This window comes from Amaranthus tricolor, chromosome 17, assembly GCF_026212465.1.
Source record: "Amaranthus tricolor cultivar Red isolate AtriRed21 chromosome 17, ASM2621246v1, whole genome shotgun sequence".
NCBI lineage: Eukaryota > Viridiplantae > Streptophyta > Magnoliopsida > Caryophyllales > Amaranthaceae > Amaranthus > Amaranthus tricolor.
In genome coordinates this window covers 8,398,564-8,420,715 of record NC_080063.1, presented here as the reverse complement: position 1 = coordinate 8,420,715, position 22,152 = coordinate 8,398,564, and the positions used below count along the sequence as shown (strand labels likewise).

Below are 22,152 nucleotides of genomic sequence, written 5' to 3'. Positions count from 1 at the left end.
TAAAAATTCAGTAATAGAAAATCAAATTATAAAATCGAATTATAAATCAGATTATTCTTAAGATGAGTTTTTTTGAAAAAAAAAAATAGATCATTATAATTTATGGAAAAAAATTCAGTAAAACCTAACATTTGAATATAAAGCTTTAGGTAGAAAATAATGAGAGAAAAAATTTATAGTTGAAGAATGCTCTAATTCATCCTAGTCTTCTAATTAGTTTGAAGGATCTTTCGAATTCCCTTGTTAGCCACATAAATATGGAAGTTTCTCTAATTTTTTTCTTCAAATTGTAAATTTAAAGAGTTTTGTCAATTTTTCTTGAAACCACCGTATGAATTAGAAAATGAAAAAGTTTCCATTTAGGTTTGAAAGTAGAGGCGTGTAAATCTTCCTAATTTATTACATTTGTCAAAAGTTTATTGTCTTTGCCATTAATATCCCATTCCCACAACCTTGTAATTCTCAATTTTATTTATTTTTTATTTTTAATATTTAAATTTATATGGCTTAAAGCTACATAATTTTTGAAATATTTAGGCCTTAAGCCTTTGCTCCACCTGCCCTTGGTCAGATACATGCCTAGGGAAATTAGATCATTACAAATTTTGGTCGTCGTGAAAGTACCCACAAACATAAAGATGGAGCATTGATAAGTTTAACAATTTGTAAAATATCGTCTTTCCAATAAGACGATAAAAATAAGAGCTCATATTCTCATAAATTAATTAGACATATACAGAACATGTTTCAAAGTGAGATCATCTCATATAACATAAGTCTAAATCTTATTACTTCTTTACTAATTAAAAATACAACTAAGGATCATCATTTAAATTTCCACATCCTTATGTCCTTTACACTAAAATTTTAAGAACAACATACAATCACATTTTTAAAAAACTAATTTTTATAGTAAATACATACAAACACACAAATTTCGAGATAAAACCTCAATACTTGGCACACAAATCTACAATATATTATAGGGTATGCTAATGGAAAAGATGAGCTAGTTAGGTGTAAATTGAACTCATAACCTTATCCGAAAGAATGCGGTACTTGCTCCAAGTGAACAAAACCCGATTCTCTATCATAATTCTTGTGAAGAGAAAAGGGTTGGAACAAATGGGAGGCCTTAGCTTCAATATAGTGAAGTTGTTCCTTATGAAGGTGCATATAAACAACCCAATCTCCATTTTCTTGGGCATTGGGCATAGGCATGACATACCCACAATTACCACCCCAAGGAAAATGGTATGACCCAAATGTTGGTTTTCCCCACCCAAAATCCACTTTAGAGACGGGAAAGCCGAGCCCCGATGACATGACAAAAGCCGGACCGTCGCCGTCTTCGGTGCAATAAATCTTTGTGACTGCTGGCTCAGGACGACGAGCCTCCACCCAATCTATAAGACCCAAGAAATGTTCTTTTTTTGCTGCCATTTCTACAAAATTATTCACTAATTTTGCAAGTTTACCAATTAACATTTCTTTTAGATCTTCGCAGTTTTGTTCACCAAAGGGTATGGATAACACATTTCCAAAATAGGTGGAGATAGCTTCTTGTTTTTCTGAGCTTTCTTCTTTGCTTAGTCTTACTCTGCCTGCGTTATTTTTTGACAACAAGGAAATAATATAATGTTTCCAATGATTCCCATAGAACAATGAATTTACTACGAGATATTTGACAAAATAGCTTATTGGATAATTTTAGCTTATTTTGATACAAATAGAGGGTTGAGTGGTCAAACCACTCAATGCTAATGTTTGGTAAGTTAGCTGGTTGAAACAAATTATTGTTATGAATAAACTGTTTTTAAACAAGTTGCTCATAGCAGCGAGTTTAAAATCAGTTGGTCAAATCAATCACTGTAATCAGCTATCATTTATTTGCCAAACACCCCTTAAATCATAAAGAAAAAATTACATGCAACTTGCTGAATTTGGCCAAAAATAATTTATTAGATCCAACTTCAAATATTATATTTTTTAGGACGAATATTGAACTTAGTTTTATCCAACACGCAACCAGTTGGTGACCAAAACATAATGTCATTTCTTAACGTGGCTACCACGTGTGTTGTCAAGTGTCTCGTCACGTGTACAACCACATTAGAAAAGAGACCACGAGAACAATCATGTAAGCAAGTGATATAATATTCTGATTCCCAACAAGTAAAAGCCTATCGAATGAAAATTGAATTTAAAGTTTGTTCTAACAAACACTATTTGAACTTGATAAACTATTTTTGATAAAATTCGACTTGTTATGATCTGTTATGAATGGTAGTATACTAATGTGATTATAAATGATAGTATACTAATGTGTGACTTGAGTGCACATTAAAGGGTTGAATTCATGTGTGTGACTCTTGAGTTGTGGAATCCAAAAGGGTGTAATAAGGTGAAGAGTATTCATGGGAATTATTGGTGTTAATGAAGATTAAGGTGAAGAGTCTCATGTGTGTGACTCTTGAGATAATGCCTTTTCAAGTTCTTAGAGTTATTTCATAGTATTCATTACCCTAAATTAACTATGTATTTATGTGAGCCATTCATCTTCAAGTACCTAGCACTATAAATAGGGCTCTCATACCCACACTTCAAGTATGCAAAACACATCAAACACAACCCTTAAGCCAAACACATAGCCTATTGTTGTTATCTCTATCTCAATTGTAATTCTTCATATTGAAGTGTTGTTTGTATTCATTTGATATAATATAAACATAAACTACACACCACGGAGGACGTAGCCATCATTGGGTGAACCTCCTTAAATCTTTGTGTCCTTGTTTGTTACTTTGTCAAACTTAATTTTGCTCATTGTTGTTTGTTCTTAACATCGTAAGTATTTGGCGATCGTTTTCAATTGGTATCAGAGCCAAGGTTATTTTGCGGTGTTTTAAGAAATTATTACTTGAAAATCATGACTACAATGAAGCTCGATATTGAGAAGTTTGATAGGAATGTAAACTTTGGCTTATGGCAAGTCAAAATGAGAGCCATTTTGATTCAAAATGGTGTGCACAAGGCGATTGATGGTGTAGAGAAGATGCCGGAAGGAATGTCCGCATCGAGATGGGAAGAGATAGACACAAAGGCGTTATCGGCAATCCAATTATGCTTATCCAATGAAGTTCTAAGAGAGGTTGTTAAAGAAACAACAACCAAGAGTATATGGGAGAAATTGGAATCACTCTACATGGCCAAGAGTGTTACCAATAGGCTACTTTTGAAGAGTAGACTCTACGACTTACGCTTGGAGGAAGGTAAACTTTTAAAACCTCACTTGGATGAGTTTTGTTCCATTGTTATGGATTTACAAAACATTGATGTTAAGCTTGATGATGAAGACTTGGCAATTTATCTTTTATGTTCTTCACCCCCTTCTTATAAAAATTTTAGAGAAACTCTACTTTATGGTAGAGATAATTTGAGTAGTGATGATGTGAAGAATGCCTTGACTCAAAGGGATCTCATTGATACACAATTGTCACAAAAGTCACCAAGCAATGCTAGTGACGGTTTGTTTGTAAGAGGGAGGTCACAAGAGAAAGGTTCCACTAGTGGGAGTGGAAACAAGGGTAAAGAAAGGTCCAAGTCCGTAAGGCCAAACAAAAATAAGACTTGTAACTATTGCAAGTTTAAGGGCCACATCAAGAAGGATTGTTGGAAGCTTAAGAGAAAGCTAGAAGAAGAGGCAAGGGAAGGAACTAGCAATGCCAATGCTAGTTATGTGAATGATAGTGATGATGGCGATGTTCTTGTTGCCACTCATGAGTACAAAGGTAATAATGAATGGATTCTTGATTCGGGGTGCACATTCCACATGACTCCCAACAAAACTTTCTTCCATACATTTGAAAGTGTTGATGGGGGAAATGTTACTATGGGAAACAACACCACATGTAAGGTTGTTGGGATTGGGAGCATTAAAATTAAAATGTTTGATGGGATTGTGAGGACCTTAACCGATGTAAGGTATGTCCCGGGCTTGAAAAAGAATCTTTTATATTTGGGTACTCTTGATAAGATCGGGTGTAGAATCACTTGTGAAGGTGGAGTTATGAAGGTAGCCAAGGGTTCACTAGTGGTGATGAAGGGGAGGTTGAATGGGAGTTTGTATGCTCTTCAAGGTTCAACCATTCTTGGCTCGGCGAATGTATCCACAAGCACAATGTCCGATCGTGACACCAAACTTTGGCACTTAAGGCTTGGTCACATGAGCGAAAGAGGTATGTTTGAACTCTCTAAACAAGGTTTATTTAATGGGAAAAATTTTGGGAACCTTGGTTTTTGTGAACATTGTGTTTATGGGAAACACAAGAGAGTTAGTTTTAAACCCGCCATCCACAACACTAAGGGGATATTAGATTATGTCCATTCCGACTTGTGGGGGCCTTCTCGAACGCCCTCCCTTAATGGTTGTAGCTACATGTTGACCTTTATTGATGATTACTCTAGGAAAGTTTGGTGTTATTTTATAAAACATAAATATGAAGTTTTTGATGTCTTCTTGGAATGGAAGAAGATGATTGAAAAGAAAGCCGGTAGGAGCATCAAGACCTTGAGAACCGACAATGGTCTTGAATTTGTTGATAGCAAGTTTCTCAATTATTGTTCTAATGAAGGTATTGTTAGACATAGAACTTGTGCAGGTCGTCCTCAACAAAATGGTGTTGCGGAGAGGATGAATAAAACGTTATTGGAAAGGGCAAGATGCATGCTAAATCAAGCAAATTTGGGGAAACAATTTTGGGCCGAAGCGGTGGCTACGGCATGTTATTTGATCAACTGTTCACCTCATACCGCCTTGAAGTTCAAGTCGCCACAAGAGGTATGGTACAACACTCCGGTAAACTATTCTAGTCTTAGAATCTTTGGTTGTCCAGCTTATATTCATGTAAATGATGGTAAGTTAGAACCTAGGGCTAGAAAAGGTATCTTTGTGGGGTATGGAGTGGGTGTAAAGGGGTATAGGGTATGGTGTAATGATTCAAAGAAAATTATTGTTTCTAGAGATGTTGTTTTTGATGAAGATAGCATGCTTATATCTAATGTTGAAAAACCTTTTAATAATGATGATAATGAAGCACAAGTAGAGGTTGAATCCTCCAATATTGATAATGAGAAAAATGATGATGTTCAACAAAGGTCTCCTCCTTTGTCCACAACTAGGCAAAGAAGGAAGATCGTGGCTCCAAGGAGGTACATTGAAGAGTGTGATTATGTTGTTTATGCTCTCAACATTGCTAGCGAAGTTGAAGGGTTAAATGAACCAAGTACGTACAAGGAGGCTATGGCCTCAAATGACTCAAGCAAGTGGTTGATTGCTATGAAACAAGAGATGGAATCTCTTGCGAAGAATGGAACTTGGGATATCGTTGTTGCACCAAAGAAAAAGAAGATTGTGGGGTGCAAGTGGATATTCAAGAGGAGGGTCCTTCTAGTGATATTCCTCCCATCTACAAAGCAAGGGTTGTTGCAAAGGGATACTCTCAAATTGAGGGTATTGATTTTCACGAAGTTTTCTCTCCGGTCGTGAAACACTCTTCTATTAGGGCATTGCTTGCTTTGGTGGCGATGGAGGATTTGGAGTTACATCAATTGGATGTAAAGACGGCTTTTCTTCACGGTGAGCTTGAAGAAGAAATCTTTATGAAGCAACCGGAAGGTTTTGAGGTAGCCGGTAAGGAGAATCATGTGTGTAGATTGAAGAGGTCATTGTATGGGTTGAAGCAATCTCCAAGGCAATGGTACAAAAGGTTTGATTCCTTTATGATTTCACATGATTTTGTTAGAAGTTCTTATGATAGCTGTGTTTATCTTAAGAAATTTGAAGATGGTTCTTTACTATATTTGCTCTTATATGTTGATGATATGCTAGTAGCATGTAGCTCTTTGCTTAAGGTGGAGGACTTGAAAGAGTTGCTTTCAAGTGAATTTGATATGAAAGATCTTGGTGAAGCCAAGAAGATTCTTGGGATGGAGATTTTGAGAGATCGGGCTAAGGGTGTCTTATACCTTAGTCAAAGGAAGTACATTGAGAAAGTTGTTCAACGTTTCTCCATGGATGATGCTAAAGGTGTGTCTACTCCTCTTGCTTCTCATTTCAAATTGTCCAAGAATTTGTGTCCACAAACAAAAGAGGAAGAAGAGCAAATGGTAAGAATTCCATACACTAGTGCCGTTGGTAGCGTTATGTATGCTATGGTATGCTCTAGGCCCGACATTGCTCATGCGGTGAGTTTGGTGAGTAGATATATGTCTAATCCGGGTAAGGGACATTGGGAGGCACTAAAATGGCTATTGAGGTATTTGAAAGATACTTCAAATGTTTGTCTCATGTATGGGAAAAATTCAAGTGAGCTAACCGGGTTTTGTGACTCGGATTATGGTGGTGATCTAGATAATAGAAAGTCCACAAGTGGGTTTGTGTTTACTTTGGGTGGTTCGGCGATTAGTTGGCAATCATCTTTGCAAGATGTGGTTGCTCTTTCTACAACCGAAGCGGAGTACATAGCCGTGGCCGAGTCATTCAAGGAAGCAAAATGGCTTAAAGGTCTTGTTGGTGAAATGTGCAACAAAGTGTGTGAGGTAAGTGTGCATTGTGATAGTCAAAGTGCAATTCATTTGGCTAGGAATCAAAACACATTTCATAGAAGGTCCAAGCACATTGATATTAAGTATAACTTTATCCGGGATGAAGTTGAGCACAAAAGGGTGTTATTGAAGAAAATTGACACTACGGAAAATCCGGCCGACATGATGACAAAGTCATTACCTACTACCAAGTTTGAGTTATGTGTTGACTTGGTAGGTTTAGCTCCTTGCTTGAGATAATGCCCTCTTGGGCATTTTGAGGTGTGTATGTTTTTTGAATATGAAGTGGATTGATGAATGTTGTGACTTGGGTGAACTTAAGTCAAGGTGGAGATTGTTATGAATGGTAGTATACTAATGTGATTATAAATGATAGTATACTAATGTGTGACTTGAGTGCACATTAAAGGGTTGAATTCATGTGTGTGACTCTTGAGTTGTGGAATCCAAAAGGGTGTAATAAGGTGAAGAGTATTCATGGGAATTATTGGTGTTAATGAAGATTAAGGTGAAGAGTCTCATGTGTGTGACTCTTGAGATAATGCCTTTTCAAGTTCTTAGAGTTATTTCATAGTATTCATTACCCTAAATTAACTATGTATTTATGTGAGCCATTCATCTTCAAGTACCTAGCACTATAAATAGGGCTCTCATACCCACACTTCAAGTATGCAAAACACATCAAACACAACCCTTAAGCCAAACACATAGCCTATTGTTGTTATCTCTATCTCAATTGTAATTCTTCATATTGAAGTGTTGTTTGTATTCATTTGATATAATATAAACATAAACTACACACCACGGAGGACGTAGCCATCATTGGGTGAACCTCCTTAAATCTTTGTGTCCTTGTTTGTTACTTTGTCAAACTTAATTTTGCTCATTGTTGTTTGTTCTTAACATCGTAAGTATTTGGCGATCGTTTTCATGATCAATTTATCCAATCATAAAAACAAAGTATTGCATGCTTACCGTCTACAACAATCCCCATCATGCTAGTCTTATTCAAATTATCCACTCCAAGTTCACAAGCATGTGAGGCAATGATTTTCCAAAGAATAGCACTAAAACATTGAAGTTTGCTATACTTTTTGAAGCATCCATTTTCACCATCTTTGTCTTCACATAGTGCTTGAAGGTTATTAAGTTGCCATTTTGAGATGGTGTATACACGAGTTATGAGTGGGCCCATATCAGGTTCATTTGGATTTGGGGCAGGTAAAGATGATATTGGTAAGTACATTTTATAAATATTTGAATTATAATCAAGTGGTTTTCTTGGGCTAAATAAGGAACGATGAAGATTAGGTATCATTGTAATGGGCTTAAAAGTAGCCATTTCGGCCCATGTGACCCAGAACATGTTTGTTGAGTATGCATCGGCTATTCGGTGATCAAATGCACATGCTATTACTATTCCTCCACATTTTAGCTCTGTCACCTGTATAACAACCATCAGCGAATTCAACAAAAAAATAAATGATGTCACTAATAACTCAAAAAAAAAAAATAAATCAAGTATGATGCAAATTCTTATTAATGGAATTATGGCAAGGTTTGATCCATGACATCTTGTGAAGAAGGTGACTACCTAACCAACTAAATCATGTTTAATTTTTACTCTTTACTATAATTTTATTAAATTTCAACCATTTTAAGTGTTGTCACTTGTCTACCTGAACAATTCATTAGATCCGCCATTGGTAACAACCAATTCTAGCTTGTATAAAATTGTACTTCCTTTGCTTCAGTAATTTTATCCATTTTTGTTTGGGCACATTTGTCAAGTCAATTTTTAAAGACTTAATATATCTAATTATGCATAACTAAAAATATAAAAAATTGATATTAATAACCTTACATTGAAACAAATTAAACAAGATCAAACTTAAATATGTTTTAACTTATATATTAAGAATAAAATACAAATTAAGAGTGAACCGTAAATAGTGTTTTATTTGTTGTTCCCATGAAAAACAATCTTTCTATTTATATCATAAACTTTAGATAAAAATAATCGTGTTTATTATTTTATGTTTTAATAATGCTTCTCCCCACATACTCCATCTTCCACTAACTTCATTTTAACATTTTTATATTTCTTATGGTACCCATTTGTTTCCCACTAATTTTATATAAAAAAAAATTTATTAGTTGTGGTCCCATAGTTTTTCTACTAATTTTCTTTTAATATTTTTTAATGTTTATGGTTCCCACTTTTCTTCCATCAAATTTATTATTAAATAAAATAATATATTTACTTTCTAAAAGATACTATTTTTTTAATTTCTATGATATTCTTTTCGGAAACTCTATTAAGGAATGGAGGGAACAAATGAAGCAATATTTTTATTAATTGATGGCTTAGAGTATATTAAAATTTTATATTTTATTATTTATCTCTGATCCTTCTAGTTCTCATTTATAATTTTAAATTAAATTCATCTCTACATTTATTTCTATCTTTTTAATATCAATCTATTCGAATAAAGTTCTTATCAAAATAAAAAGAAACGGCTCAAATTATAGTTTAATGTCTAATATTTGTGTTTTAAACATTTTATATGGAAATTACTTTGACACCAAATAATTATTGGTACAATGGATCGGAAAAATAAAATGAAAATATTTTTTGTAAGAAACTTAAATGAAAATGATATTAGTTGTTCCAAAGTTGTAGCCTACTAGTAGTTCCAAAAGTAAAATATTCATATTAAATTGATACCTTAAAATTAGTGGTGTAATGGGTAGTTGAGTTCTCAAAGCAAATATATCGATTTAGATAAGAAAAATCATGAGGAATATTACAGTACTTTATTTATTTTCCTAACATGGAACAAATTTTTATTAACTATGAATATTACCAATTTAACGAATATTTTTCTAAAATATTCCTAACATGTTAAAAATTAAACTAAAAAATCTTTTTAATTAGTATTATTCATGGTTAATAAAAAATTTGTATAATTATAGAGAGATTAACAAAAAATTATATTACTCACCGTTATTTTTCCTAAATATTAGTAGGAAGCCCAAAGTTATAGACTTATAGTCAATTCCAAAAGTAAACGAAAGCAATAGTCTTTAACTAGAGAAAACTTTGGTGCTAAAAGTATAGTCATTTTCTAAATTTTAATATTTGATTATATATATCATGTAAATTCCGCTATAAAATCAGAATTTAAAAGTAGATGACATATAAACGATATTCATATTCTCTCCTAACAGAGGGAAAATAAATATAATTAACTAAACCTCAAATAACATAAGCCTTGCTAAAAAAAAAAAAGAAATGAAAAACACCAAATATGAATAAGTAAGTTCCATACAATCGGACACTAAAAGAAAGCAAAATAGCAGTTGAACCATAAGAACCAAATATAATAACTACTATTTGGTTTAAATTTAATTATACAAGTAGGTCAAGTACATAGTTAAGTATGACAGGGACCTAACTATGCTTTATATAAAAAGTTATTAATATTGTACATTTTTATCTATCAAAATAAAGTTAAAACCTAACCCACTATGTTTCACCTATCGCTAAAAAAATTTATACAAGCTTTAAAATACTTATTTTAAAACTTTAAAAGTTAAATCTAATATTTAAAATCTCTACTTTATGTCTTAATCTTTCTTCTCCAGAAACTTAATTTAATTTTTTAACTATCGACTTTAATTCTTAAAACACCCATTTCACCACTTAAAAGGCCATTTTTAACCCCTAATCTAACCCTTAATTTTATATTTTATTTACCTACTCTAACTGTGAAATATTTATTTCAAGATTTAGAATGTCTATTCCTTTGTCAAATCTAAGACTTATAATGTTCCAAAATGTCCAATTCAAACTTTGAAATTACAACTTTAAAATTATGTTGAATCTGTGAGTGGTCGTACATATGCGGCCGTTTCACAGAAAATTTGTTGTTGATGTATACTAGCTCTAATTCAAGTTGATAGGTACATTTAGACCATGATCATTAATCATTTATTAATATTGTTTTATTTTTTATTTTTTATTTTTTATATATATCAGAAAAAACAAACTTATTTTGTTGCAAGTAATTTAAAATTAAAGCAATTCTTATTTTTTTTATACCCACAATATACTAGTTTATCCTTGCAATTACATGTCTACTTCATCAGTAATAATGGAAGTAGTTTTTAAAAGTTATTTTATTTATTTATAATTCTCATCAATTTATGTAACCGTTTTGTGTATGGATTAAAAGCATATTTCCATGATCATTTAAAAGATTTATTGTTAGAAAGAATATATAAAATAAATATATAACGACTCTTAAGTCTTAACATTAAATCATGCCCAATTAATAAAAACTTATAGTGATTTGTTATTTTTTGGGTTACATCCTTACGGGTAGGCTGGGGAGGGGGAGGGGGAGGGGGAGGGGGCGGGGTCAATGATAATGGAATCCAAGTCTCCTTTGAGAAATATAATATTTCCCATCACTAACATAAAACCACCCAATTCTCTAGTACTTTATAAATTATAAATTTTCTTTCTTTTGTTAATATGAGCTAATAATAGCTAATAATAGCTAACAACACCCAATAAAGTTACAGTTTGTATTGTATGAAATTGTTTCACTATAGATTAACATATATAATTAGCTAATTTCTATAATTAATCACTTTAAAATTATAAATGATCATTTTAAGGTTATAAGTCATCACTTTAAAACTATATAACTGTTCACTTCAAAATTATAAGTGATCATTTAAGATTATAAGTGATCATTTAAAAACAATATTATATAAATATACATTATGTTAGAATATATAAAATATCTTAGGATCTCAATTATTAACTGAAGTTTTTGGTTGAGTTTATTTTTTTACATATTATCAAAAGCCAACATCACAAGATGTCATACTTAAGAAGCGCCTCACACCCACTTAACATGGAATATATCACCCTAAATACGAGAAATGCATGTATTTCATCTACATATCTTAAATCCTCAACTATTAAATTAAGCAGAGGACCTACAATATATTATATACTCAACATATGAAGAAGTCGTCAAAGTTCCATAATCCAAAGACATGTCAACAATAACGTAAATCAGAGTCACACTCATCAACCCAATATCCCGCACAAGTCAAAATCGCTAAAATAACATACATATCATATCTATGTCCCCTCCAAAAAAAAAAGACAAGGAGAAATGCGTGTACAGTAAATAAAAGATTATATTAAAGCTAAGAAAAACAACAACCTGAACAGAAAAGACCGCATCTTTCTTCCTAGGCACCAATTTCCCTTCAACACTTTGATCCGGATTATACAAGTTAAGCTCTACAAGCTTTACATCCGCAAAGGCTTCAATAAACTCAACTCCACGGTTGTTGCAAAGAATTTCCGGCTCGCCGGCGGAATTATAAACAATTTCACCTGCAAAAGGGTAAAAATATGCAAGAGCTTGAGCTAAAGCTTTCTTCAGAACACTCACCTTATGCTTCAACGTATTTTCATTGCATGAATTTTTAGGTATTATTTCTTCTTTTTTGTAACAAAAAAATACGTTAACATCTAAAGGAGGCAATAAAAAGTCTAAATTTGATAAGGGTAATTTGTGATCTTGTAGTGGTACGGCTGCCGCTACTACTTGTTTTGACATGCATGTAACCTTAAAGTCTTCATGTGCACCCATTTTTAGAGGACACAAGGAGGGAGGGGTTTTGGTGATGATATATTATTAGTGGAATGAGTAATGTTCGTACGTTTATTAGTATTACAACTACATATATAAATAGGAAAAAAAAATATAAAACTAAAGGAAACTTTCAGTATCTCGCATAAGGCAGGGGTTTGGGTGATGAGTTTTTTTTTTTCCTGAAAAATATAGATAAATCATACTCGTTCCCCCAAGGAGGAAGTAAAGAGAGATATGCGCAGTTAAGAAACCCCCCAATTGATACCTGCGCCTAGTAGAGATCGAACTCTAAATCTTTTGCTCTACATGCAGATGCTCTATCTATTTATTAGGAGTACTTGCTTATTTTAATTAGGCTAATTATCTTTATTTTTGATGTAAATTAATCTACTCTCCTATTCACTATTATTGGCTCATTTGGTTTTACGATATTATTCATCGATTACAAGTGAAATTTTGTTTGATTTGTTTCGATATAAATAATATTAATATTATCATTTTATAATTTTTAATTAAACACAATTTTGAGATATTTATGATTGAATATGTACATCAGTAAACATGTAAAAGTCAAATAAGACAATAATAGTAACACTAAATCTTTGTTGAAGCCGTCTCACCGTGAGACGACGTTAATTGGGTCAGCTCAAACTCTTTAAAAAAAACTTTTTGTATAAGTGTGAATTCAAATTTCATTTTTTTAATTTTTTTTACAAATGGGCTACTTGTATGGGCTCTTCTCGCTGTGAGACGGTCTTATACAAGACTTATTGTAATAGTAGTAAATAAAAGAGAGTATATTATATTATTAATACGAATATATTGGAGTGGTTAATTAACTTTTACTAAAAACTGAAATTTATAGCTCAAAGTCAAGGACAAAGCCCTAATAGACGGTTGTGAACTCATATAATATAATGTATAGCCGAAATTGTTTAAATTCATATAATATGAGTAAGGATGGTGAAAAGATGAAATTTAGAGGATTTAAAAAGGTGAGGAAGATTAAAAATGATTTAATTGGCAAAAGTGAAGAGGAATATGACATATTAGACTTATATGTTAAGATGTTAGAAAATCAAAAGAAATAGTGAAGAAGTATTCATGTGAAGTTGTGAACGACCACTCACATTGATTTATTGATTTAGATACTTATCTCAATTTTATGGGTGTTATGAAAATGGGTGTTGCTAATAGCTATTTATAAAAAATAAAAAATAATCTTTTTATTTTTATAAGGGTATAATAGTCTAGGTCAGATGTGACTTGCTGAATAATATTATCTTTTATTTATATATAATATAAACTTTTATTAATAATAGGTTGAAGGAATAAGATGACTAAGAAAAAATCAAATTCAAAACCTTATTCTGCAGATAGTGGTATTTGGTTCAATGTATTAAGATAAAATTCGATTCATTATGTTTTACTTTTCTATTTTATGTGAGAGCATTTTTGAAAAAAGTATAAGATAATAAAATGGAAAAATTTAGAATTGAGATAAAGATAGTAATTGAATATTATTGGTGAGACTTTAAGACGAAATGGATGTCTTGTCTTACCAAATTACTAACTAATCTAGATATAAAACTATTATGACACAAAAATTCATGTGATATTCGTAATACTTGACTATGCTACATATTTTATTGATTTATTTAGTTGACTTTAATTTTTTGAGTTATAAATACTTTGGTATTGTATTGTAGTCATCAATCATAGTAAAATGGTTTATTACAATACTATTTATAAATTTGTAGATAATTTTTATTATAAAGGGTAGTAAATCAAAAATAATACTCCCTCCTATTCAGCTTATGTGTCCCATTTTCTTTTATGGTCAAGTCACTTTAATTGTCCCATTTTTATTTTTGGTATGGGTTTTTGACTTTTATGCCCTTAGTAGCTTTATCCTATTTTCAATTATACCCTCCATTACCCATACTAATTTTCCTTCCTTACATTAAAAACCCATAATATCACTCTCTTTCCTACCCTTAGGAACTTACTTTTAATTCTCCTTAAAATTCGTGAAAAGTCAAATGGGACTCCTACGGTGAATAGGAGGAAGTATTTTTTATGTTTATGAGGCGGAATGTAAGGTGTTGAATATATCTTCTATTTATTTACAATAGCTACATTTCTCTTGGTGAAAATTAAATTTAAGGCGTTGTACTTTATTTTATGTGACAAGTTTTAAGAGAAATCGGACCGGTTTAGTATTTTGATAAAGCTAGTAATTGAATATTATTAGTAAGACGTAAACACGAAATGGACATCTTAATTAGCGTCTTACCATAAATACTAACGAACTTTGATATAAAACTATTATGAGACTAAATTGATGTGATGTTCTTAATATTTGAATATGCCACATAAAATAATATTTTTATGTGTTACTTCATGTATTCTGAAAAATACTTGTTATATTATAGTTATTGACATTGTTTATCATTTAAGTAAATAGTAGTATTATACTACATATTGCGTTTAATATATAAGAAAAAATATAGTTAGCTAAATAAGGATCTTGTTTGATTTCCTTGTTTGATTTTAAATCGTATATTTTCATAATATTAACTTTTAATTTTTAATTATACGTAATATAAATGATTAAAATAACGCATTAAATTGCATAGAAAGTCATATAGAACAAGTATAATGAAATAAGTTATATATACTTTATTTTATGGTGGGAAGTTAGATAAAGTTCAAATATTCTAAGGGTTGGTAGGATTGTTGGGGAAGTTGTAATTAATCAGATTTAGGTATTTAAATATAAAAGTTTTGTCGGGATTAAAGGGTGTATGCTTCTTGGTCCAATGCTTGCGTTTGTGGTTGGTCAATCATGGAGTTAGTTCCAATTAATATTTATTTTTTATCACTAAATCTTGTAAATTATATAGTTGCTGACAACATTACTGGTTGTTAAGCTGTATATATAAGGTACTTAATTGTTCGGTGGTCTCTATGGATAGATTCTTGTCAAGGTTTGATTGGGCGGAATTATTAAGAAATCATGCAACAATAATATTCCATCACTCCAATGTCAAGGTAGATTCTTATCTTATTTGGTTTCATAAAGTTATTATTATTATTATTATTATTATTATTATTATTATTATCTAATTTACAAATTAATTAATAATATTAATATTATTTAATTAATTAATTAAATAATTAATCATTAATAATGTCATTAAAATTATTATAATTATTAAATAATTATTTATATATTATTATTATTATTCAATTAATTAATTAATTAATTAATATTGTTAATTAATTACTTAATTAATATAATAATATTATTACATTATTTATATTATTAAAATTATTATTTATATATTTATTAATTATTTTATAAATTAAGTAATTACTTAATTAATACTAATATTATTAGTTATAATAATAATAATAATAATAATAATAATAATAATAATAATTATAAGTAATCATGATTTGATTTGATCTGATCTGATTTGGTCTAGTCTGATTTGATCTGATCTGGTCTGATCTGATCTGGTTTAATCTAGTCTGAACTTTTTTGATCTGATCTGATCTCATCTGATTCCAATAAGAATAAATAATAAGTTCAAAAAATAAGTTGAAGAGAACAAGCTCTAAATACCATATGCATTACAGATCAATGGCGAATCTTGGACCGTAAGTTAGAGTGGACCCAAATTATTAATCCGAAATAAATTAGATGACTAAGATTTAAACTTTCAACTTCTTATTTGAAAATTATAGTTTTAACCACTAAATCAAATGTTTTTTTTTATATAGATTGAATAGTAATATTTTATTTTTATAAAATGACCTAAAAATTTTAGGGGCAAACCTCTTTCAGCCTTGCTTAAGATTTGTCATTGGAACGGATGCTCAGCAGTACACTTACGTTGCCATACAAGTTGTATTTATAGGGAAAGATTCACATTATTCCAATACTATTCACGAGTATTATTCTTGCTATAAAACCAAGGTATTCATCTATGTTTTAATAGTCCCTCTTAAATGCCCTATATATCTATGAAAATACAAATTTTATTATAATATACATAGCCCTAGACCGCCTAAGTAAAAACGTTATGCGGAAAGACCCAATGAAATAAAAACATTAGCAAAGGAGAAAAGAGTACAATGAGCGCAATTCTCCTCTAACATCAACGTATGTCTTGAAAGCGGCAAATTCCAATCATGTGCACCAATTGTTTAATTTTTTTGACGGGAGTGATTTATTAACTAAGTCAACTAGGTTTGCACAAGATTCAATAAGTTGGATATTTATTTTACTTTCCTTCTCCCTTTTCACGTGTGAAGAATAATTTTAATGATAAGTATTTTGTCCTATTTTCTTTGATGAATCCTTCACTAACTTGTACAATATATCCATCTTCATACGCAGTGGTTGACGATCATGTAGTGATATTTAATAAACATTCTTCATAGAGTTGGCCAAACATGAATTTAACCTTACACAATCAAGACTAACTTCATACAGAACTATAAGTTTCACGTGATTAGAAAATGTAGATGTTAAGATTTGTTTTGTTGATTTTCATGATATAGAGGTCGTACTTTCATATGCAAATAGATATCCAGTTTGCTACTTGGCCATTTGCGAGACTGATAGGTATACAACATCAGCATATCCAATGAGTATGAAATCTTTCCACGACTGGTGATCTTGTTCCTTCAAATATTAAAATTGAATATGTGCTTGTCATTATTAAATAAAAATTAATGAATTAGTTTATGTGATATTATATTATGTGTACAAATTGATTTTCAACTCGATTATATTTTATTTTATTATATTAATTTCAAACTTAATTATTTTACGAGATGGTGTTTGAATTACTCAATTACCTGATTTTGTTTTTTTTTTCTTGTCTTTCTTGCTTCTTATTTTAGTAAGTTAATGATCACTTGGGAACCAAGAAGTAAAGTTCACTTAGAAAATTAGTTTTTATTAGTAATCAGGTCTCAATTTAAATTTCACTTTTAATTGTTTAAGTTTTATATAGACTTAGATTGGGTTTAAAACTTTCTTAAGTTGCAAGACTTTTTTAGTTAGTTTTATTTTATTAAGTTATTTTACAGTTGGCTAGCCGTATATTTATTTCTTAGAAATAGATGTGGTGGTAACACTACCATAAATAGGATTTAATTCATGTTTTTCTTTAAAAATGTTTTTAAAAATTGAACCTAATTATAAAAATATTATAATATCTAGCTAAAAAATTATTGATTATGCTATATCAAATCTCCTATTATTTTCTTAGTCACTCAAATATGACCCTTCAACGCCTAAAACTACTAGAAAATCCGATCGGGTATTAGAAACTTTATAATGTTTATGCCTTCGAGCTGCTAAGTAATTTGGCATAGCATGAAGTGAGGCGTGCGGAGCAAAGATTATGGATGCTCTATTTATTTTCATAATGTCTTTTAAAATACGATTTTTTATTATATTAAAAAATAAATTTTTTTTCAAGTCAAAAAAATAATTCTAGACAAAATGTATTATAATATTATTCTAAAATTACTTCATATATAAAAAAGTTTATAAATATATCATTTTAAATGTGTTGCTCAGAATCGGTCGGCTACCCTGTATATGCCAAGAATTGGCCCCTTATTTTTAATTTTTGAGGCCCCTTAATTTTAAGAGCCCTAAGCGGTCGGCTACCCTGTATATGCCAAGAACTGGCCATGGGTTGAGCTTATGTTGACTAGGGATGACAATGGGTATTGGACCCGACCCGGATCCGTGGATCCGTATTAGTTTTCACGGATTTGGGTCCTAAAAATATAGACCTGTCGAATCCGGGTCGGATCCGGATCCGTTTAAATTTCACGGGTTCGGATCCAGATCTGAGAAAAATACCCAGACCCAGACCCTCGGATCTAAAGGACTTTTTTTTTATATCAAATATATAAATTTAAATTTAAATCCCCTCAATCCCTGATAATCCCATTTCTCACTGCCTCAGCCTCAGGGCTCACGCCCTCCCATTTCCCTCCCAGTCGACAGCCACAGCCCACAGGCGCTCACATCCCACATAATCCCAGTTGACAGCCACCGGCCACCGCTTACTCCTCCTCACAGCCACTACTCCCTCACTGCCCCACGCCCTCACTGCCTTTGAAATGGTATGCTCGGACTTCAATGGTAGAAGCATATGAAAAAGTAAAAAAGAACTTTGATAAATCCAACTGTTTTCAATAAAATCATAAGGATTTATCAGAAAAATTAAGGAGGGCAAGTCATCTTGGAAAAGGACAAAAACAAAAAGTAGAGAAAGTAAGAAAAGGGGAGGGGGTGTGTTAGAAGAAAAAGGGAAGGGGGGTCACATTTTCAATAAAAACAAGAAAAATGATACATACATATTATATAAGAAAGAAACTTATATTTAATTTATGTAATTTATTATTATTTTTACTTTAAAAATATAAATATTTAATTATATTTAATTATTTTAATATTTATTTTTTCTTAGAAAGTTAAAATGACTATATAAAATATTTACTATTTCTCAATTTCTAGATTAAATTCTTTTAAAAATTTAAATTATTAATAATAAAAAAATTCTTTAATTTTTATGTGCAATCTTAAAGTGCTTAAATATCATTACCTAACACAATAGTAAAATGGGGAGGGAGGCTAATGACCTGATACAAGTAAGGAATCAGAAAAAAGAGAGAGGGAGCACATGACTTGATAAAAAAATTCTAATAATGTTTTTTTGGGTGATTGATTGTGAAATTATATATATTATTAACATTAGTCTATAAATATCGCTTTATTGCAATCTCAACACATTCAAAAATACAAAAAAAAAAAGCAAAAACAAGTCAGATCCGTTTTGGACCCGGATCCGGTACTGGATCCGCAGTATCCACGGATCCGGATCTGGGTCTTGCAAAACTGGACCCGCGGATCCGGGTCCGGATCTGGATCATGTTCTTGAAAACGGATCTGGATCCGGGTCCACTTGGACCCAGTCCAGATCCGACCCGTTGCCATCTCTAATGTTGACCATTAACATATCTTAGTGTTTGATGATCAAAATGAAGAACAAACAGAGTAGAACGAAGGTAGTGACTCCAATACGCAGTGCATGAACAACATAACATTCCTTGTCATATGTGGAAGAATTAAGCCTCAAACCATTAAATTTCTCGTTGAAGTCGACTACTGAACGTCCTCCTTGTGATAAAATAGCTCCTATTTTAATTCTGATAGCATCAAGATCAATTTCAAACACTTGGGAAAAATTAGGTAACGCCAACACGATTTATTCAGCTTTTTTTTTTGTGTGTGAAACAAGCTTTTTTTTGACATTATTTTGATTGAAGATTTATTCAGCTTGTTTTGTATTAAAATTGTTTCACCATGAGACATGTTCATAATTAACTAAATTCTCTAATTGATCACTTTATAATTGTAAGTAATCGCTTTAAAACTATAAAAAGTGATCAAATTAAAATCCAATGTAAGCATACATATTTATAGTGATCACTTATAAAATTAGAGTGATCACTTACAATCTTAAAGTGGGTAATTATAACATTAAAAATGATCACTTACAATTTTAAAGTGATCACTTTAAAATCTTACAGTGATTGCTTTAAATGTGATCACTTATAATCTTAGTGATAAGTTTATAATCTTAAAGCTGTGATCGCATATAATCTTAGTGGTGACCAATGACCATCCCTAGTGGTCACTTATAATTCAATCTTAAAGTCATTAATTATAACCTTAAAAATATCGCTTGTATAATTAAAAAGATCACTTATAATCTTAGTGATCAATTATAACCTTATAGAGTGTTAGGTTTGGTAAAATTTTAAAATGGAAACGAAAACAAATAATAGATACCGTTACTACTTGTTTGTTTGACATGAACGGCCCGTTTGGTACATGGTATTAGTGTAACCACCTCGAATTATGAAGGCAAAACACTAACTGAATTTAGTATTAATCAAGCGGAAGCTTACTTTTGCCAACACAATTAAGGGGTTACTTAAAGGTAAAACCAATATCCAAGCAATATAACGGAAGTCTTAACTGTCCAAAATATAGGAAAATTACAACCAAATCGAAATAAGTCCAAAGTTCAAATTACATCCTTAAATTAGTCTAAATCTAAACTAATAGTCTCTCAAATACAATAAAGAGGTCTAAACAAAAGGGGAGTCATACTCCAACTCGGGTTCAACTTCCGCTCGCATATGCATTCTCCGTCGAGGTGCCATAGGGGTTTACTCTGAAAACAAAACCATTGGAAAAACATACAAAGCATAGTATCAGCAAAAAGGCTGAGTATAAACACACTAGTGTCCGTCAAACAAGTTATTAAAATCTTTTCTTTTTTGAGTAAATTCATTTTGAAATATGCTTTTTCATTTGATAAATCATATTATGATTCAAATCCAGTTCAATAGCTCTATAGTAATTTCAAATTCTCATTTTTCATCATAAATCATAAAATCTCAATAGATCCAAATCAATTTCAAACTCATATCTTAAGTTTACATGGGTACTCTGTGAGTCATCCTGTGACTCGTTTAGTAGTCGGTCTACCGTCCGCGACATGTCCGGCAAGTGTAACACAATGGTATTGTGAACAATACGCGCTCCGCATTGGTGAGCCGTTTAATCATGCACACAACATTTGCTGTGGCATATGTACCCGCCATTTAGGCTAAAACATTTTTTTGTACATAATATATATCTTGTAATCTTAATAGCATTTGAAAGTCAAAAATATTAACTTTTTCCATATGATAAACGTCTTTTATTTGCACATAGCAAAACATACTTTATTTGCGACTTAGCAAAATCAAATCATAATATTTCTCACATGGGTAAAACATGCTTAGCATAATCATATCATTAAACATAACCTTTGTATTATATTGGGGCATCACTAGCATGTATGGAAATGCATCGTAACAAAAAGTAATCAAAGTTCAATACGATTTTTTTTAAGGAAACCACTAAAATGTTTCGTTTCAATCCTTCTTAAAGTAAATATAACTTAAAAGGGTTTGAAATTCATTCAAAACAACTGGAATATGATTCATAAGTCTATAAAATCATTACGACAGAAGATTTCATAAAACACTATTTTCTTAAATACGAGATAGTTTTGCCGGTAATAAAATCGATAATTGATTTACAAAGTACATAATAATTCTCCAACAAGGCCCAAATTAATCAAGTCATTATAATACCTTATTTAATATGAATTTAATGTTGTCCCATCAGATTATAATTGGTTATGCAAATTTATAACGATCTTACAATTATTTTCGACAATTTGAGTATTTACCGTTATTTAAATGGTGTCTTAAATCCATAAAATTTATAAACCATCTAATTTAAATTTAATTTATACTATGAGGCAGTAGGTTATTAATATAATTATAAATTTTTTTTATATAGGTCTATTTTTACCCAAATTTAATTAACAATATTACATTTTTTAATAAATAAACATTTTCTATTAGTTTGATAAATTAGTAAATAATTAATAATTTATTTTATAAAATTATACCAAAGTTCCAGAAGTCATATAACATGTTTATTAGGCCATTTGAACTTATAAAACTCATGTATGATGTTTTATTATTTTGTATAGACATTTTATCGATAAGTAGAATAAAATAGGTTTAAAATTATTTGAGTCCGAATAAAATATTATAAAAATTATATGATATTTCAGAAGCTATTTTAAGGGGTATAAAATTTTAAATAACCATTAAAAATCATGTGGGGTATTTTTAATAATTAATATCGTTATTTTACTGATAAACCGAATAAAATTTATTTATGTCCATATATGGT

The 22,152-nt window shown here is 30.8% G+C and overlaps 1 protein-coding gene across 1 annotated transcript; it reads right to left on the bottom strand.

Moving 5' to 3' along the window:
* Positions 1 to 750: 750 nt before the first annotated feature.
* LOC130804359 (coniferyl alcohol acyltransferase-like) lies at positions 751 to 12,355 on the bottom strand. The gene is made up of 3 exons (XM_057668771.1): positions 11,853 to 12,355; positions 7,582 to 8,050; positions 751 to 1,604 (listed from the first exon to the last, which is right to left on the bottom strand). Exons 1-3 carry the CDS (start codon positions 12,285 to 12,287, stop codon positions 1,039 to 1,041), a joined length of 1,470 nt encoding a protein of 489 aa, XP_057524754.1. The 5' UTR covers positions 12,288 to 12,355; the 3' UTR covers positions 751 to 1,038.
* Between the last annotated feature and the right edge of the window lie 9,797 nt (positions 12,356 to 22,152).

Coding starts and splice junctions, on each gene's coding strand:
- LOC130804359 (XM_057668771.1), bottom strand. CDS start 12,287: ATGGGTGCACATGAAGACTTTAAGGTTACATGCATGTCAAAACAAGTA. Junction 8,051..11,852: donor ATGCGGTCTTTTCTGTTCAG/GTTGTTGTTTTT, acceptor GTTGTTATACAG/GTGACAGAGCTAAAATGTGG. Junction 1,605..7,581: donor GATGGGGATTGTTGTAGACG/GTAAGCATGCAA, acceptor AAAATAACGCAG/GCAGAGTAAGACTAAGCAAA.